The following is a 17,829-nucleotide window of genomic DNA, read 5'->3' as shown; positions in this document are numbered from 1 at the left end:
AGGCCGTGTTACAAAGGCTTATAGGTCGAAATTGTCTGATGGTTTCAGCATTCTAGCCTTTTGGAATTAGGAAGACTAGTGTATTGTTCATGCTTTTAAGCATTTTTTTGGATGAGAAGGAATATTGGCAAAATTTTATGAGAAGTTTGCTTGTCTCCTTCCAATATTTTTGGTATAGAAATGGATGAAGCCCATCCGGCCCCGGAGCTTTGTAAGGTTGAAAAGAGTCTAGTGCCCTCCTAATTTCTTCTGTAGAGGGGATACTACTAAGGTATGGGTGATCCTGATCTCTGATTGTGGAATTATAGGAGAGGTGGGTATTATTGAGGAGGGATTGGTTATGACCCGTGGTATATAGACTTTTGTAGTAGTCAATAATATGGTCCTTGATGGGTTTTTGCTCTTGGATCCAATTTCCAGCTTCGTCTTTTAAACAAATAATTCTATTTTTCCTTCTTCTTTACATGGTGGTGATATGAAAAAATTTTGTGTTTGCATCACCATCCTGGATCCATTGAACCCTGGATTTAAGCTTCCGAAAATCCTCCTCTTGCCTGAGTACAATATTATACTCATGTAGGAGTTCGTTTTCCAGGCTTATTAGGAATTGACTGTGGGGGCAATTTTGAGAATTCTGGATTCCATTTAATCTAGCAAGTATTTTGCTTTTCCTTTTGAAAATATTATCAATAGTATTTTTATTCCATTCTATAGATTTTAAACTAAAATTTTCTATGGCTTTAGTGATATTTGGTTGGTCTGACCAAGAGTTTTCGACTATAGCTCTAAACGTGGGGTGTGACAGCCACGTAGTTTCTATTCTAAAGATATTATTGTTGGTAGAGAAGCTTTTAAAAAATTCTAGCTTGATTGGGCAATGGTCTGAATGGCTTCTAGTTATATGCTTGATATTTGCGTCTTGGTATAGTTCTAACCATTCTGTGTTTGCAATACATCTATCAAGCCTTTCCATAATTATGTTTTTACAATTTTTGCTCTTGTTAGTCCAAGTGAACCTTGACCCTTTGAACCCTAAGTCTACAAGGCCACNAATATGTGCTCCTAAAGTTTTGTCCATCCTAGGAGTTAAGATGTCTTGTACATTAATGGTGTTATGACTTGAGGTTTACATGTAGTGAGGTTGATTTGTACTAGGGATTTGTTGTATGAGTTTGGAGGCACGCATGGGCAGGTTGGATGGGGTTGTTTGTGGGCTACCTAGGTTTTGCATTAAAGAGGGTGATTGGCTTTTTGTAGGTATTTTAGGGTCTATTTCCATGGATTGTGTCTTATTTTTATCTATCGATGGTACAGTAGCTAGTACTAAGGGGCTATCATTATAAGCTTTTGTTTTGTGAGAGTTATTGCCCAAGGGGTTATGTGAGTTATGAGGAGAGTTAATGGTTTCCAGGTTAGTTGTGGCAAGATCCTTAGGGTAAAGGCCAGAGAAGGGATTTTCATTATGATGTTGATGTGTAGAGTCTTTAGGTACTATATTGTCTACTTTTTGGTTTTGGGCTGTAGGATATCGGCATGGGGTGATTAGTGTATCACCTACCGATTTTCTATTGTCCAGTGTGTTTTTGCTTTCCTCAAAGTTGGTGGAAAGCTTTTGGTCATTTCTAGTTTCAGACCTTTGCCATCTTTGGGTACTGGGGCTATGTTTTTGGGTAGTCAAAACCCTAGGGTGTTCTAGGTCGTTTCTGGTAGGGCTTTGGTTATTGGAGTTGTTTGTTTGTTTTTTATTTTTCTTTTGGTGGGAGACAATAGTCCATTGGTCAATCTTATGGGTGAGTGTTTCCACCATGTGAGACTTAGGCATAGTATTGGATGAGCTTGCTTCCTGTAGCTCTACTGGTTTATGCGTTTGGCGAGGGCAGCTGCTAACGTTGTGTCCAAGTCTGCCGCAATTTGTGCATAGGAGGTTAAATCCCTCGTAGGTAATTTGTTGTATGTGTTTGCCAATCACAATATAGGTTTTTAGGGGGTTTTCTATAGGTACTATTACACAAAGTCGAGCATACTTACCCCTTAGAGCGGATTTGGTGCATGCGTCAATACGTATTAGTTGTCCCAGCTTCTCTCCAATTTTTTTGAAGGATCTCATAGTCATAGAATTCAGTGGGTAGTTCCGGGAGTCTTTCCCATATGGCTGAGTAAGTTAATGCAGCTTTAGAAGCTGCGAATCTAGGCTCCCATTTTCTTACTGTGAGAAATTGGTTTCCTATGAACCATGGTCCTTCATGGAGGGCCTTGTTATAATTTTCCTCTTTGGTAAATTTTATTAAGTAGTAGTCGCATCCCAGGTCTACCAGGGATAGGTTTTCAGTTGGTTTTCATATTGCACGGATCTTTTTTTGGAGAAATTGGTAACCAATTCTCCTTCCAAACATTTTGATGATAAGAGCATTGGTCCAGTTCTTGTATATGCGCTCCTTGTCCGATGAGGTAATGGGGATGAAGAGCTCCGGGTTAGGATATTTATTAGTTTCATCCTCATGTTCGTAGGAGACCATGTTTTTTTGGACTGTGACTTGGCTTCCTTCAGGTTCCTTATTTGCATCATTACCCGCTACCAAGGTGTCCAGGAAGGTCATCCTCTTCGTAGTATTGGTTATGTCCTTTGTTCCAGTTCCAGGTTTATCCATGTGTGTTCCTTTACATATTTCCATGTCCATTGGGGTGGTTGTAGTGATGGGAAGGTCCGGCGTTGTCCCAGTGTTTTCCTGCTCGTTTAATACAGGTTGACTGGAGTTCTCGTTAGTTTGGTTATTTTTAAACATGTCATTTGCGCCCAGGGTCTTATTTTCGTTAGTGTTCATCTGGATAGAGATGAGTGAGGGAAGCAAAGGATGGGGTATTGGGAGTATTTAGAAGGAAGGAAGGGAGTAAGGAAGGAAACTTTTTTAGCTTCGTTGTTAAATGTGGTTATAAACTTATCATGTTTCCTATCTTAAGTTGCATTGGGACTTACTATTATTATGTTGGAATTTGACATAAGTTAAACTATTTTATTTTTTTGAAATTTTGAAATTGTGTTCTATTCATGGTTCCAATTTACTTGTTTTGTAGTATTGACTCACATTGCATGTTGTTCATTTTCTAGTTAGAATTGGTAGATTAGTTTTGTCAAACATTTGAATAATGTTATGACACTATATTTATAAATATTAATTTATTTTATCAAACATGAATTCCATGATGTTCTTACAAAACGTATATTTTATTTAGTTTTTGTAAGTATCTAAACTAAATATTATTAATTTAATATATATATATATATAAATAAAAATTATTTTAACAATATTAGTTATAAATACATAATTATTAATTAATGTATATTCACGAAAAAATATACATCTTAAATACCAAATATATTATCATTTATACTTATAAAATCTTATAGGTATATATTTATTATATTAATTTTTAGTTTTGATAATTATTTAATTTAAAATTTAATCTAACTGTGTAACTACACTTGTGCAACCAAACCGTAAACTTGTAATTACACTGTAATTACATTATGACAAACAAAATCGTAATTACACAACTGTGTAATTACTAGGCTCTGTAATTACACCAATTCCAATTACTTTCCAAACAGACTCTTAGTATTTTAATTAATTGTTTTGTAACTGAAATAGCTATAATGAGATGTACTAAATGATCAATTTCCAGTTATTAAAAAAATTAAATAAAAAGAATGAAGAGAGAAAAGCAAAAAAGGAAAAAAAAGAAAGATAAATAGAATTCTTGACCAAAGAGAAGTGCCAAGTTACATTCTCTCTCTATATATAGAGATAGATTTTAATGAATGTGCGGCTAAATATTTTTGGCTAATACTTCATTCTTTATTTTTATTTTCCCTTGTACAAGTTTATCTCCATTATATGCTTACGGCAAATAAAATAATAACTCATATTAAAGTGTGAAAATATAAATGACTTTTTTTATTTTATGTTTGCATTGATATTTCAACCTTTCTTGAAGCTACAAATAAAAAAAAGATTGTGAAGCTACAAATAATACAAATAAAAAAAAGATTGTGAAGCTACAAATAATACAAATAAAAAAAAGATTGTAAAGGAGAATGGCGTCGCCCGGACTCGAACCGGAGACCTTCAGTGTGTTAGACTGACGTGATAACCAACTACACCACGACACCATTTATTTCTTGAAACAAAATTTAGTCCCTTACCCTATAATGTCACACACCTATTGGTTGAGTGGAGATCGTTTCTCCCCAATCCTTAGCTCTAAAACCCTTTCCCCCAACTTCAAAACCCTTTAGCTCAGCTCAGTACTCGCTCGTCCAAATCTCAATTTTCATACAATTTGGTGTAGGGTTCATCAAAATGTCAAATCTCGATGTATCCCTAGACGATTTAATCAAAAGGAACAAAAGTTCCAGCAGTCGGAACCCTAGACCAAGAACATCCGGATCTGGATCCGGATCCGGAGGCCCCGGTCCAAGGCGTCACTTCCCTAACCGTGCCGCCAACCGTCCCGCTCCATATTCCTCCGGACCGGTCCGAATTATGTCTCCTTTATTGCCTCTTATGTTACTTCCATTTGTAATTTTCTTGTGAATTTAGGTTAAAATAGTTGAAATGATTTCCAACAGGTTCACGCACCAGAGAGTACATGGGACCACGACATGTTTGCAGAGCATGCCCCGGCGTATCCAGCTGCCCGTGGGACCGGTGGGATATCCGGGATTGAGACCGGTATCAAGCTCCTCATTTCAAACTTGGATTATGGGGTTTCAAATGAAGATATCAAGGTTATATTTCTTGCTTTACTATTTCTAGGGCCACTTAGTTTAAGTAAGAGTAGCTCATTAGTTGTGCAGTTGCTGTATAGTTGGCTAAACTCTTGCATTTACATTACCTCCCTATAATAAATAAACGGGCTATAACCCCACCCTGCAAATTACTAATCCTTTAAGGTTTCTGCACACCCCTTAAGAAAGATATTTAATAGCCTTACTAAGAACATTTGTGTAAACTACCCTTTATCTCTCGCTTAGTGCCTCAGTTAATTAGTGGTCCACCCCACTAACTGGAGCAATTAAGTAAAATTTGGAAGAAAGTAAAAGTTACTTCTTGTTTCTAAATGTCAATATTTTGAAACAAATTCAGTTCGCCAAAATGACTAATATTTGGAATTGGAGGGAGTACATCATTACTTCGGAGTTAATGTAATGATGTTAAATATGATGATTCAGTGACAAGAATAGTTTGCCCTTTGAGGAGAACATAATATAGCAACAACCAAATGCGATGCACTTGCACCAAGTTATCTAGTTAGCTTTCATTCATAGCAAAATCAGGGACCTTAAGTAAAAAAGCTATATAATTCACAAAAGGAGAAGCAAAAAAAAAAAAAAGAGAAGTACTATAAAATGTAATAAAGGATATACTCTTCTAATATATTATCGTCATCATCATTATTGGACATGCCACGAATTCCAACTTGTTTGGGATTGAGTTGCGATAATAGTAGTAGTAGTAGTAGTTGTTGTTGTTATAGTATAGAAGAAGGATTTATTTAACAAAAAAAAGTGGAAAAGTCATGCTAAGAAGGAAGAGCCATATTGTACTTTTATTTAAGTGACATAAGAAAAAAAAATTGAAAATAAAGTTTGTGGCAAAAACAACAAAATTCAAGGAAAGTTTTACATATGAATGTCTTATAAGAAGTGAAGAGTACAAAAAAATGACATTGTACTTGCTTTTGAAAGTGACATAAAGAAAGAAAAAAAAAGAACCTTGAAGCAAGTTTGTGATAAAGGAAACAAAGCCAAGAATGCTTTCACGTGTGAATATTTCTTGCAAAGAAAGAAAAGAATAGTACAAAAAGGTGACAATTGTACTTGCTCTTGAAAGTGACATAAAGAAAGGGAAAAAAGAACCTTAAAGCAAGTTAATGTAAAGGTAACAACACCCAAGAATTCTTCTGCGTGCTATCTCTGAAAGTGAATGCAAAATTCATTAAAAAAAGGCATGAAGAATGAGATGCAAAGCTTATAATATAATTAATTTCTTTTGCTCAAAGAAGAGAATCTATACCCACAAAGATGGAAAGCATGAATCAATGCAACACTTGAAAAAATAAAAGATGAGAAAAGAAAGCTGAAAGTTTGAGATGTAGTGATGTACTATGAATTATTGATGTGTTTGCCTCTTATATAAATGCTCAAGAAGACTCTCCTGGTATAATAGGAGTCTAGGATAGCTATCATCTGCTCTGCAAAATAGGATTTTTTGATATCTCTAAAAAAATAGGAGATGACAAAATAATCATTATCCGTACCAGGAAAGGATTGATTTAAATCATGAAATCTCCAATTAGGAGTAACTTCTGGAAGTAAAAGTTTTATTTACTTCGAAATCAAGAAGCTAACACAAGCATCCTCATTGTTGAAAAACAGTCCAGTTACATGGAAAAATAAAAATACCGAAGAATCTGACAAAAAGAAGTGTTGGAGATAAAGAAAGAGAAGAAAAGATGATAAGAAGTCAAAAGGTTGGTATCCTTGGTGAATTATGATGGGGGAAAAAAGAAGAACAAGGGGAGGAAATACCAATCTTTTTCTGGATGAAAACAAAAATCCTCAGTTGGAATGTGAATGGGTTGAATGACAACAGGAAGTGGGATATTATCAAATCATCAGTAAGAGATTGGAAGCCGGATATTCTTTGTTTGCAAGAAACAAAGATTGAAGATTGGAATGGAATTCTAGCAAGGCAATTTTGGGGCAACAGATGGGTTGAATGGGCAGAACTCAAAGCCAGTGGCACTAGGGGAGGGATAGTTACGATGTGGGACAAAAGACAGTGGAAATGCATTGAAATCCAACAGGGAACTCACTCTATATCAAGTATGCTTGAGAACACACAGGAGACTTTCAGATTTTGTTTCACAGGGGTGTATGGTCCACACTCAAACTGGGAAAGGGAAGAACTATGGCATGAATTGGGAGCTGTTAGAGGATTATGGGATGAACAATGGGTGATTGGAGGTGATTTCAACGTTTGTAGATTTGAAAGTGAAAGGCACAATTGTGCGAGAAGATCACGAGCCATGAGAGGATTCTCTGATGTCATCCAGGATCTATGCTTAGTAGATTTACCATTACAGGGAGCTTACTTCACCTGGTCTAGAGGGGAGGATAATATCCAAGCCTCAAGAATAGACAAGTTCCTTATATCATCTGAGTGGAATGATACCTTTCGAAAGATTAAGCAAATTGCTCTTCCTGAAGTTATATCAGATCACAACCCTATCATGCTGGAGAGTGGGGATTGGGACTCTAACCCATCCTACTTTAAATTTGAAAACATGTGGCTCACTACAGAAGGTTTCCTGGAAAAGATCAAGATATGGTGGCAGAGTTATGATGTCAATGGCACTCCTGACTTTATTTTGGTGCAAAAATTGAAGCTCCTGAAGAAAGACCTTACTATCTGGAATAGAGAAGAATTTGGCAACATTGCAGTGAAAAGGGGAAAAGCATTAGAGGAGCTTTCTCTCTTGCAACAACAAACAAACAGAAGGAAGAGCTCAATCGCAGGATGAAAAAGCCAATATTATGAAACTCCAAACGGAAATTCAGCAACTGGCTAGAGCAGAAGAAGTATCTTGGAGACAAAAATCTCGATGCTTGTGGCTCAAAGAAGGGGATAGAAACACCAAATTCTTTCATAAGGTGTCCAATTCCAACAGAAGAACTAATTGTATTGATAGACTCAAAGTGGGGGATGACATCACTGAAGATAAAGATCTAATTAGGGGTGAGATTCTAGAATTTTATCAACAGCTCTACACTGAGAATGAAGGCTGGAGACCTACTACAAGACTGGAAGATGTAGCAATATTAAATGGGGAAGAGAAAGTATGGCTAGAAAGGCCATTTGAAGAGGCAGAGGTTTTGGCTGTAATTAAGAATTGTGCACCTGATAAAGCTCCAGGTCCGGACGGATACACTATGGCATTCTATCAGAAAGCATGGGAGGTGATCAAGGATGATATCATGGGAGCCCTTCAGCACTTTCACCAGAATGGCAACCTAGTTAGATCATGCAATGCCACTTTTATAGCACTAATCCCGAAGAAGAAAGGAGCCACTGAGCTGAGAGATTACAGGACAAGCAGTTTGATTGGTAGTGTTTACAAAATTGCCTCCAAACTCTTAGCAGAAAGGTTAAAAGGGGTGATAGGAAAATTGGTGTCTAGTCATCAAAATGCTTTCATAAAAAATAGACAGATCACAGATGCAGCTCTTATAGCTAATGAGATATTGGATTGGAAGATGAAGTCTGGGCAACCTGGTCTACTTTTCAAACTTGACATAGAAAAGGCATTTGATCAACTTAATTGGACCTATCTGATAAATACACTAAGAAGGATGGGATTTGGTGAATGTTGGATTAGATGGATCAGATTTTGTATCACTACAGTGAAGTACTCAATCTTGATCAATGGTGGACCAGTTGGATTCTTTTCTCCTCAAAAAGGCGTCAGACAGGGAGATCCTCTATCTCCTTTCTTATTCATCCTTGCTATGGAAGGGCTTAGCAAAATGTTAGATAAAGCAAACCAGCTTCATTGGCTAGATAGTTTCAAGGTGGGAAGTGCGGATGGCAACTCTGTTACAGTCTCCCATCTGCTCTATGCAGATGATACTTTGATTTTTTGTGGAGCTGAAAAATCACAGGTCTTATACCTCAATCTTACACTTATGATCTTTGAAGCTATCTCAGGCCTACACATGAACATGTTGAAGAGCATCATCTACCCAGTCAATTCAGTTCCAAACTTGGAAGAGCTTGCGGAAGTAATGTGTTGTAAGGTCGGCTCTTTCCCTACAACATATATGGGTCTTCCTCTGGGAGCTAGATGCAAAGCTCTAGGTATCTGGAATGGAGTAATTGAAAAATTTGAAAAAAGAGTTAGCTTCCTGGAAAATGCAGTATCTTTCTCTGGGTGGTAGAATTACACTCATCAATAGTGTGTTGGATAGCATTCCTACCTACTTCTTGTCCCTGTTTCCAATACCAGCTAAGGTCCAGAGGAGACTTGATCAACTAAGGAGAGATTTTCTATGGGAAGGAAATAGTCAAACTCACAAATTCCATTTGGTTAAATGGCCAAGAGTTATTCTCCCCAAAGTGCATGGAGGGCTAGGAATAAAAGATCTCACTTTACACAACAAGAGTTTGTTAATGAAATGGCATTGGCGGTACAACATGGAGAACCCTGGGCTGTGGAAAGTTGTAATACAAGCAAAATATGGGGTGGCAAACAACTGGTGTACTAGACAGAGTAGATTGCCACATGGTTCTGGGCCATGGAAACACATTTCAAAGTTATGGGGTGACTTTCAACTCAAGTCATCACTCAAGCTTGGGAATGGAACTCATATCTCTTTCCGGAAAGATAGATGGTTAGGGTCAGAGATCCTGAAAGACGAACACCCAAGTCTATTTCTATTGGCTAGCAACAAGGATTCCACTATTGAGCACTATTGGCAAGATAACTCATGGGCCTTGCAGTTCAGAAGAGATATCCAAGACTTGGAACTAAATGACTTGCTGAGATTGCTTTCAAAACTATCAGATTTTAAGGCCAACCCTCAGGTGAAGGACAAGCTGGAATGGGGAGATTCAAAAGATAAAACCTATACTGTCAAAAGAGGATATGACAATCTATGCTCCAATAAAGAGCTGATTGACAAATGGCCGTGGAAGCTCATATGGAGAACCAAACTCCCTATAAAAGTAATTGGTTTTATCTGGACAAGCCTGCATGAAGCCTGCCTTACTCAAGACAACCTCAGTAGAAGAAGCATTCCGACAGTGAACAGATGTTTTATGTGCCAGGAGGAATCTGAGAGTGTGAGACATCTGTTTCTTCAATGCACGGTAGCAGCTGACATATGGAACATGTTTTTATCAGCTTTTGGACTTGCTTGGGTCATGCCTTGCAGTATCAAGGATGCTTACGAGAGCTGGTGCTCATGGAGAGTTGAGAAATCCATCAAAAAAACTTGGCAAATGGTGCCTGCTACAATTTTTTGGTGCATCTGGAATGAGAGAAATCGTAGTTGTTTTGATGGGATTTCAACTCCTAATCACTGTCTTAAAGCAACTTGTCTAGTCAATTTATTTACTTGGTTAAACCAGGCCCCTGTAACTAGCTTTGAATCTTTTTGGGATTGTGTATGCTCATTAGTTATGTAAGTTTTTGTATATGAGCAGCCACACTTTTGTTGTATATTTTTTGCTATGCATCTTCTTGATGCCATTTAATGAAATTATCTTACTTCATCAAAAAAAGAAGTGATATCATATCACTTTCCTATGTGAATTATATTTATCCATGGGTTGGACCATTAATTCTTTAAAAAAGAAAGAGAATTATATGGATCCAAATTAGTTATTCTCTAAACGAGCCCAGGCAAAAGCACACGTTCTGTTAGATGGGGATCAAACTTTATTAAATATAATCAACAGTCCTCCCTAGTCCCACAAGATCCAAGAGAACAATTGTCTCATGTGTCAATTGCTTCAAATGTATATATTGTCTTCGTTGTACTTCATGTCTAGTCGTAATTTTCGACAAGTCTTGATCTTGAAGCAGGGGACATTTGACATGTAAAATTTTATGGAATTAAAGTCCATATTAAATTTGGACAAGTTCCTAGATTCGAGAAATACCAGGTCCGAATTAAATTTAACGGAAAAGGTCCAAAAATGCCCTCAAACTATTAGAAATAGCTCAATTATACCCTCTATTTGCTTTTGGTACCAAAAATATCCTTGCACCATAAATGCCTCAGAACTAACAGATGGCCACATGTATATCATACGTGTAATAAAATACCTAACAACTCACTAACCCATATAATTTATCCATTAACCTAAATGGTAACCCGCGACCCGATCTTCTAATTAAAGGGGCAAAACGATTTTACGCCTCATTTCTCACTTACCCTTCTAAAGGTGTCTTAGAGAGGCGATTTCAGAGGAGGGTTTTCAGAGGAATAACAAGACAAATTGAAGATTATTTACCCCAGATCTTCCATACTCACCCCCTAGGCTCAGTTGGAAAGGTAAAGAAGCGGTCACTGGCAATCAGTTGGAAGTGGCAAGGCAGAAGAAGGTGGGGAAGTTGAAGTCTACGAAAGCCAATGGAAACTCTCAAATCTTAGACTACTATTTGTTGGGTAGTCGTAGGACTTCAACTTTGGTGCCAGAAAGTAATTTCCAACAACCAAATCTGATCAGTTTTTGCATAATTTAGTTGTTGGAATTTGAATTGTTAGTTTTTGTCCTTAGTGCTCTAGCAGGTCAAAACAATGACATATTTAATGTGTGCAGTTTGGTATTAGTTTGTGCAGTTTGGTTTGATTTTAGTTATTTGCAATTTCAAGCTGTAGTTTTGGTCTATTTTTGCTTCTGAAGTTGGTATAATTTTGTTTGATGCATTTTTGGTCGATTTTGCTGCTATTTTTGTCGAGTTTTGCTGCTCTTATGGTCCTGTTTTGGTCTAGTTTTATTGCAGTACTTTTGGATTGGTTTTGCTGTTGTTGTGGTCTATTTTTTGGTTAATTTTGCTGCTAAAATTAATCTAATCTTGATGTTGTTTTGCTGCATATTATAGTCCTATTTTGCTGCTGAAATTAGTCTAGTCTTGATGCAGTTTTTCAGCCTTTTTTGGTCCAGTTTTGCTGTTGAAATTAGTCTACTCTTGATGCAGCTTTGCTGTATTTTTTGGTTCAATTTTGCTGCTGTCTTGGCTCTTTATTAGTCCAGTTCTGCTGCAGATTTTGGGCTATGTTTGCTGCTATTTTGGTCATTTCTCGACAAGTTCTGCTGTATTATTTTGATATGATTTTACTGCTAGTTTCGTCCACTTTTTGTTCCATTATTACTATTGTCTTTTAGTCTATTTTTGCAGCTAATTTAGGTAAAACCTACAAAATATAAGATTAATCAATAAAAAATAATCATTTATTTTCGACTAAATAATTACTGTAATAATTAAGAAGGCCTTCAAAGAAACTAGGCAAATCTGAACCTAAACGTAGCAAAAGAAAGTGAATTCATTAAACCCACCAAAAAAGAAAATAAATTTAAGATTTACTTTTGGTAAAACGTTCACCGTGCATTAGCATCTGTCCGAGCAGTCGAAAATAAAGAAGGGTGTTTTGCCATGTTGGACTGCCATATCAACTTATTTATATTATTAAACATGTCCAAAAGGCTCATGTGGCCATCTGTTAATTCTGAGGCATTTATGATCCCAAAAAGTGACGGCAAGGATATTTTTGGTACCAAAAGCAAACGGAGGGTATAATTGAGCTATTTTCAATAGTTCGAGGGCATTTTTGGACCTTTTCCGTAAATTTAGTTATCTAAGTCCATCATGAATTTAAATTAAAGTCTAATTTTATTTGGGCCAATCCATTTAGTTGGACCGCAAAAGACGAGCCCATTTTACTAGCCCAAAGTCCAAATGGCTAGTCTTAAAGCCTAGGCTCATGCCACGTATCAAGTGATGTGGCAATCCAGGCCAAATTATTGAGCCACTGAAATCATGACGCATGTCAAGAAAGAGTGGCATACCCAGTCAAATCAACGACCAATAGAGTTGTGCCAAGTGTCTAGATGGTATTGGTCAGTTCAAACGGACCAATCAAATCGCAGAGCCACAGCACTCCATACAATTATAAATAGAGGCCTTCATAAAGCTAGAAGAGACCATAAGTGAGAACAAAAAGCAAGCAGAGAGCTCGTGGATCAAAGGTTGCTGATTTCTCTACAAGCTACAAGTTCAAGCACTAAAGCTACAAGTTCAATTTCAAGATCAAATTACTTGTTCGTGATCAAATCCAAAATCAAGTTCAAGAAGAAGATTCTAGGCCAAGCTTTACAAGCCTTTGAATCAAAATTAAAATCAAGCTCATCAAGATAGTTTATATTGTTGAATAATCAGAGGAATTCTATAGAGATTGTATAACTCATCATTTAAATGATATCAAATACTACATTTGTTATGCAATTTTCTAGTCTTGATTATTTTTGTTTTCTCGACACGAAGATTTGTTGTTACATACCCTATTCTTGATCTGTATAGTTTGGAGTAATTGATCTTTACTTCATGAAATTCTCGGGCCATAACTCCCCTTCCTAGAGGAAAGACCTATAAGAATGAAAGCTCGGAAATCTAATGCCTTCCTTGTTGTGTGTTCTCAGGAGCTTTTCTCAGAAGCTGGTGATATAAAGCGTTACTCAATTCATTATGACAAAAGTGGAAGATCAAAGGTATCTGCATATCTACTTTTTTGGGGGTAATTTGGCATAAATTAAGGTGCTTCCAGGAGTCTCCAAAAAACCCATAGTAACAAAAGATTCTTTCTTCTAGGGAACTGCGGAAGTAATCTTTTCACGTCGAAGGGATGCAGAGGCAGCTATCAAGAAATACAACAATGTTCAGCTAGATGGAAAGCCCATGAAAATTGAGTTTGCGGGACCAAACATTGGTGCTCCTGCTCTTCCTCCAATTAGAAATCGTCTGTACAGAAATCCAAATCCTGCTCCAAGAAGGTATTTTTTTCTGTTATACATGGATCCTTATACACTTTTCATCGAAAATTTATATGAGATTTCTGAGATTACATTCACACCTTAGACACAAGTTGTTGAGCTTAACTCAGCTTGTAACCAGTACAGCCAACATTTTGCTATAGAAAATATTTTAATTTACTACTTCCTCTGTCCCACTTTATGGGACACACTTTTCTGTCCCAGAAAGAATAACACCTATCTATATTTGAAAACATTTTAACTTTAAGCTTCCCATGTATCCTTAAGCGACATGGTTTTATACCCACAAAAATGTCTATGGCATGTTTTAACAACAGCTTTCAAAAGCCTTTCTTTCTTAAACTCCGTGCTCCGTCAAACATCTTCACATAAAATGGGACGGAGGGAGTACTTAGTATGCAAAGCAGAAGAGAGTCCGGAAAAACAAAAACGAATTGCTGTAGTTAAATGAGGGATGCAAATCTATTGGTATTGATGATTATAACTCCTTGTACTGTTACCTGTAGAATAAGAAGAAAAGGATCATTTGCATGAATTGACTCCTTAGGTTACTGTGTATGCTGGGTGCTATTTTCCCATTTGCAATGAGATTTTTCATTTTTACCGAGGAAGAAAAAGATTACTTGAAGTTTGCACAATTTCTTGGCAGTGGTCCCAGAAAACCCTAGCAATATAATATTGCAGACAATTAATGTTAGAATAGTCACTCTTTTCAGGATCCCTCGATGTTCTAATCTTGAATATCTGATTTTGTTTGTGCTACTTGTTGATTGGCATGGCATCATGGTGAAATCTCATAAGTTATATAAAAAAACCGAATCCTTCTTAAGATACACAAGGAAATTCTGACATATGCTTTTATCCTCTGTACCTCCTTTTTGTTTTTATGTATGTGATGTATTATCTGATAAACATTTGTGTACAATAAATGCATGTGTGGTTTTTGTATTTATTAGACATTACTTTCAACTGTCTATAGCATATTCTTTTTGATGTAATTACAGTTTCTTCTTTTCCTCCCTCATCTTAGACGCTTCTTGAAACTTCTTACAATTTTGGAAGTCTAAGAAGATTTAATTCCTTTTCAGACAAAAGTTGTTTCCTGAGATACAGGGACTGTATGGTCAAACAACGAGAAACAATTTTGACAGAGAAATATTTAGATACGTGTTGGCAAATTTCCATGCTTGCTATAGGTTGTAAAACAGCAGTCAAGCCTTATGCATCGTATGCGTTAAGAACATAGACCATGGGCCTAACTTGACCCCGAAAATTGTTCGTGAGGTGAGGATTGCCCAAGACTATACGGAGGAAACAACAAACTCATTCCCTCAATATGTGTGGACACATAACACTTTCCCCTATCAACGTGCCCAGGACTGGACATTTGGACCAGCCCTTTGGAGCTTGAACAACATAACATAGGGATCCAACATTGGATGGAGCAAGAATTCAGATTGGTTTGGCTCTGATTATGTTAAGAAAATAGATCTTGGCTTAACTCAACCCCAAGAGTTAGCTCATGAAGTGAGAACTGCCCGAGATCGTATAAGGACTTATGGAGACAATGACTCTCTCTTTTATCAATATGGGATAGTATGCGAAGATATTATCCAATGTAGCTACCAAATACCTGGGCTTAGAGTTAGTAAAATTCTTGGAAGTGCTTAGATTAGAGATATTGTATATAGGATAGTTGTAGTCTAATTATAGTTGTAAATATGTTGGCATTTCAATATTCTGCTTCTGATAATTGTGTCACTGTGGATGATTCGTTGTTTAAGAAAGTCCCCATCTATTTCTACAATCTTCCTTGCCTTCACCTTGGGGAGTTGGTTGTTGCAGGTTTTGACCGGAAGTTTTCATTGCTTCTGCTTCTCTAATGAGCGTACTAAAAATGTAATTTATGTTTTGGAAAGAAAGAGGGAAGGGTAAAGTCTTGTTGCACTCTTACTGTTTTTATGTAATTTGCTGTATTTGGTTTGGTCAAAAGTGAGATGCAAAAAATTCATTGTTTAGCATTATGCAAAGAAAGTTCGATGTGGCAGAAGCTGGCTCTCTTGTCAGTCATTATTTTAAAATGTTGGTATTTTCATGGCATGTGCCCATCTTTGAAGCTTCTTTTAGCTTGATAATAATGTTATTTTTGATCTTGTTCAGTTTTACTTGTTTTCTTATGTGGACATTGTATTCTTATCTTAACCAACATTTTGTTTCACTATATCTTGAAATAATTTAACAGTCAACAAAGAGGTGGTGGATTTAGACGTCCTCCTCGAGGTGGTAGAGGGAGCATGAGAAAGGAGGGTGGAAGGGGTAGAGGTCGCGGTGAGAACATTTCTGCAGAAGATCTTGATGCCGACTTGGAAAAGTATCACTCCGAAGCAATGGAGACGAACTGACATTCTGACATGCTTGACGAGATACTTGCCTTGTAACATGTGCAATCATCCACAGGATCGAAGGTTATACTTCTTATGAATTGGTACAAACAATTCCTGAAGAAGTGTGATGATAAAAGATTCTGGGGAAAAGACCGAAAGGCGTAGAACCTACGTGCTGCCAGCCGATCTTAAAACTTCTATGTTAAGAGTGTGTTTTGTACTATTGCCACATTTTCTTCAGCTTTAAGCATTTGATGATATAGAACTCTTGCCTTGTACGTGCTCTGTATTTTCCTGCCATTGCTTTGCCTTCTGTTTGTTTTTATGTAAACAAGAAATTGTTGAGAAATTCGTTGCTTTCAGAAACAGATGCTGGAAATGTTGTGAAATTATGGTTGGTGTGAAAATATGCATCCGCAGTTGCTGTAAGGGCATGTTTGGCATGAAAGAAAATAGTTTTTCGGAAAATGTTTTACGTAAGTCTGACTTCTGTTATACCAAGTGCCCCCTAAATCCATGAGGAACATCTCAAACCTAAGCAGTCAAAGCAGAAGAGTGACAAGCAGTGCAGTTTCCATCTCCTTGATCTCCAGTCTCCTACGTAAGACTCATCCTCACACATTCTATCTTATCAATAGAAATCTTTGATCTGTGGGAAATAAGGTCCTCCTAATCCCTTGTACTGGAGCATTCTCATAATTAGAAAGGTCAATGGAAACAATCTTCAAGATTCCCGTACATGGATTCTCCTGGAATTTCTACATAGAAATCAGTAAATGTGCCACCTTTTGTCTATAAAACACGCATTACCACTTGAGGTTTATCCACAAAGACCTATCATAGATTATAAGGAAATATGTTTCTCTTTGTATTGGTTCAGTTCTATTTGAATATTTGATTAGTCTAGTAAATTATTACATTCTTGAAATACAGCCTAGTGATAGATTAAGTGGGACTGGATGGCAATGGGGCGGGGCAGGTGCAGGGCGGGTTTGGCAAAACCCACAAAATTTTCAACCCGCCCCACCCCGCATAGTTTTTTTTTTTTTTTTTTCCTTCCAGTTTTCAATCCGCCCCACTAATTTTTTTTTCTTTTTTCTGTATTTTTTTTCCTAAAACAAACTAGTTTAACCGTGTGTGGAACGTCGTACTTTGTGCTATAAAATCCTTTTTTGAATTTGAGCAATTGCTAAATTTGCGCATGTGAATGGTGAGAAAAGAAAGTATACATTTTCTTTTTCCAGAATGAAAGTATACATGGGAGAGAGGGAAACTAGGCGATATATTCTCTACTTATAGTTGGCACTTATTTTGACACTCGTAATATTTCACTAAAGATACATAATTTTGAATTAGTTAAAGTACATATCATATACGTTTAACGCCTGGAATTTCGTCCATGAATTTTCAATATTTTGCTTTAGAAAATTTTCAAATCGGTGTTTGTTTAAGTTTTTTATAAGTTACTAGTATATTAGTTCTTTTTGCAAAAATTATGTTTTGTAGTTACGATTTGAGGATGTTTCTTTAAAAACAGTTCTAAAAATATAATTTTAAACAGTTCCAATTATAACTTTGTTCACTTGATTAAATTATCGTTTTGAAAATTTTCTTATTTTTTCTACGTTCTCATTAAAAGCTATCTATAAAGGTTTTCTGTATACCTATAGTAATGGAAACATTAGTGTAAGAATATGTGAAAAAGTTTCTTTAATATTCCTGCGGGTCAGTTCCGTGGCAAAAGAAAATCATACATTTGAATCCCAATATATCACTTTGGTGAGACTCATGTAAATTGGTTAATTATAAATCAAAACAGTATTCGTGCC

At 36.6% G+C, this 17,829-nt stretch overlaps 1 protein-coding gene and 1 non-coding gene across 2 annotated transcripts; one reads left to right on the top strand and one right to left on the bottom strand.

The window, feature by feature from the left end:
* Positions 1-4,094: 4,094 nt before the first annotated feature.
* On the bottom strand, positions 4,095-4,168 carry TRNAV-AAC. Its single transcript has one exon. It is a non-coding gene; the product is annotated as a tRNA-Val (tRNA).
* Positions 4,169-4,234: 66 nt separating this feature from the next.
* Positions 4,235-16,429, top strand: LOC109208863 (THO complex subunit 4A-like). Its single transcript, XM_019372019.1, has 5 exons — positions 4,235-4,532; positions 4,628-4,786; positions 13,266-13,334; positions 13,435-13,616; positions 15,859-16,429. Exons 1-5 carry the CDS (start codon positions 4,359-4,361, stop codon positions 16,016-16,018), a joined length of 744 nt encoding a protein of 247 aa, XP_019227564.1. The 5' UTR covers positions 4,235-4,358; the 3' UTR covers positions 16,019-16,429.
* Positions 16,430-17,829: the final 1,400 nt, after the last annotated feature.

The sequence above is a fragment of the Nicotiana attenuata genome, unplaced genomic scaffold, assembly GCF_001879085.1.
Source record: "Nicotiana attenuata strain UT unplaced genomic scaffold, NIATTr2, whole genome shotgun sequence".
Taxonomy (NCBI): Eukaryota; Viridiplantae; Streptophyta; class Magnoliopsida; order Solanales; family Solanaceae; genus Nicotiana; species Nicotiana attenuata.
This window is presented reverse-complemented; position numbering and strand designations above follow the sequence as displayed.

What these genes read in the sequence shown, in the direction of transcription:
- LOC109208863 (XM_019372019.1), top strand. Translation starts at nt 4,359, where the DNA reads ATGTCAAATCTCGATGTATCCCTAGACGATTTAATCAAAAGGAACAAA. An exon ending in TTTCAAATGAAGATATCAAG is followed by an intron (nt 4,787 to 13,265) that starts GTTATATTTCTT and finishes GTGTGTTCTCAG; the next exon opens with GAGCTTTTCTCAGAAGCTGG. An exon ending in ACAAAAGTGGAAGATCAAAG is followed by an intron (nt 13,335 to 13,434) that starts GTATCTGCATAT and finishes TCTTTCTTCTAG; the next exon opens with GGAACTGCGGAAGTAATCTT.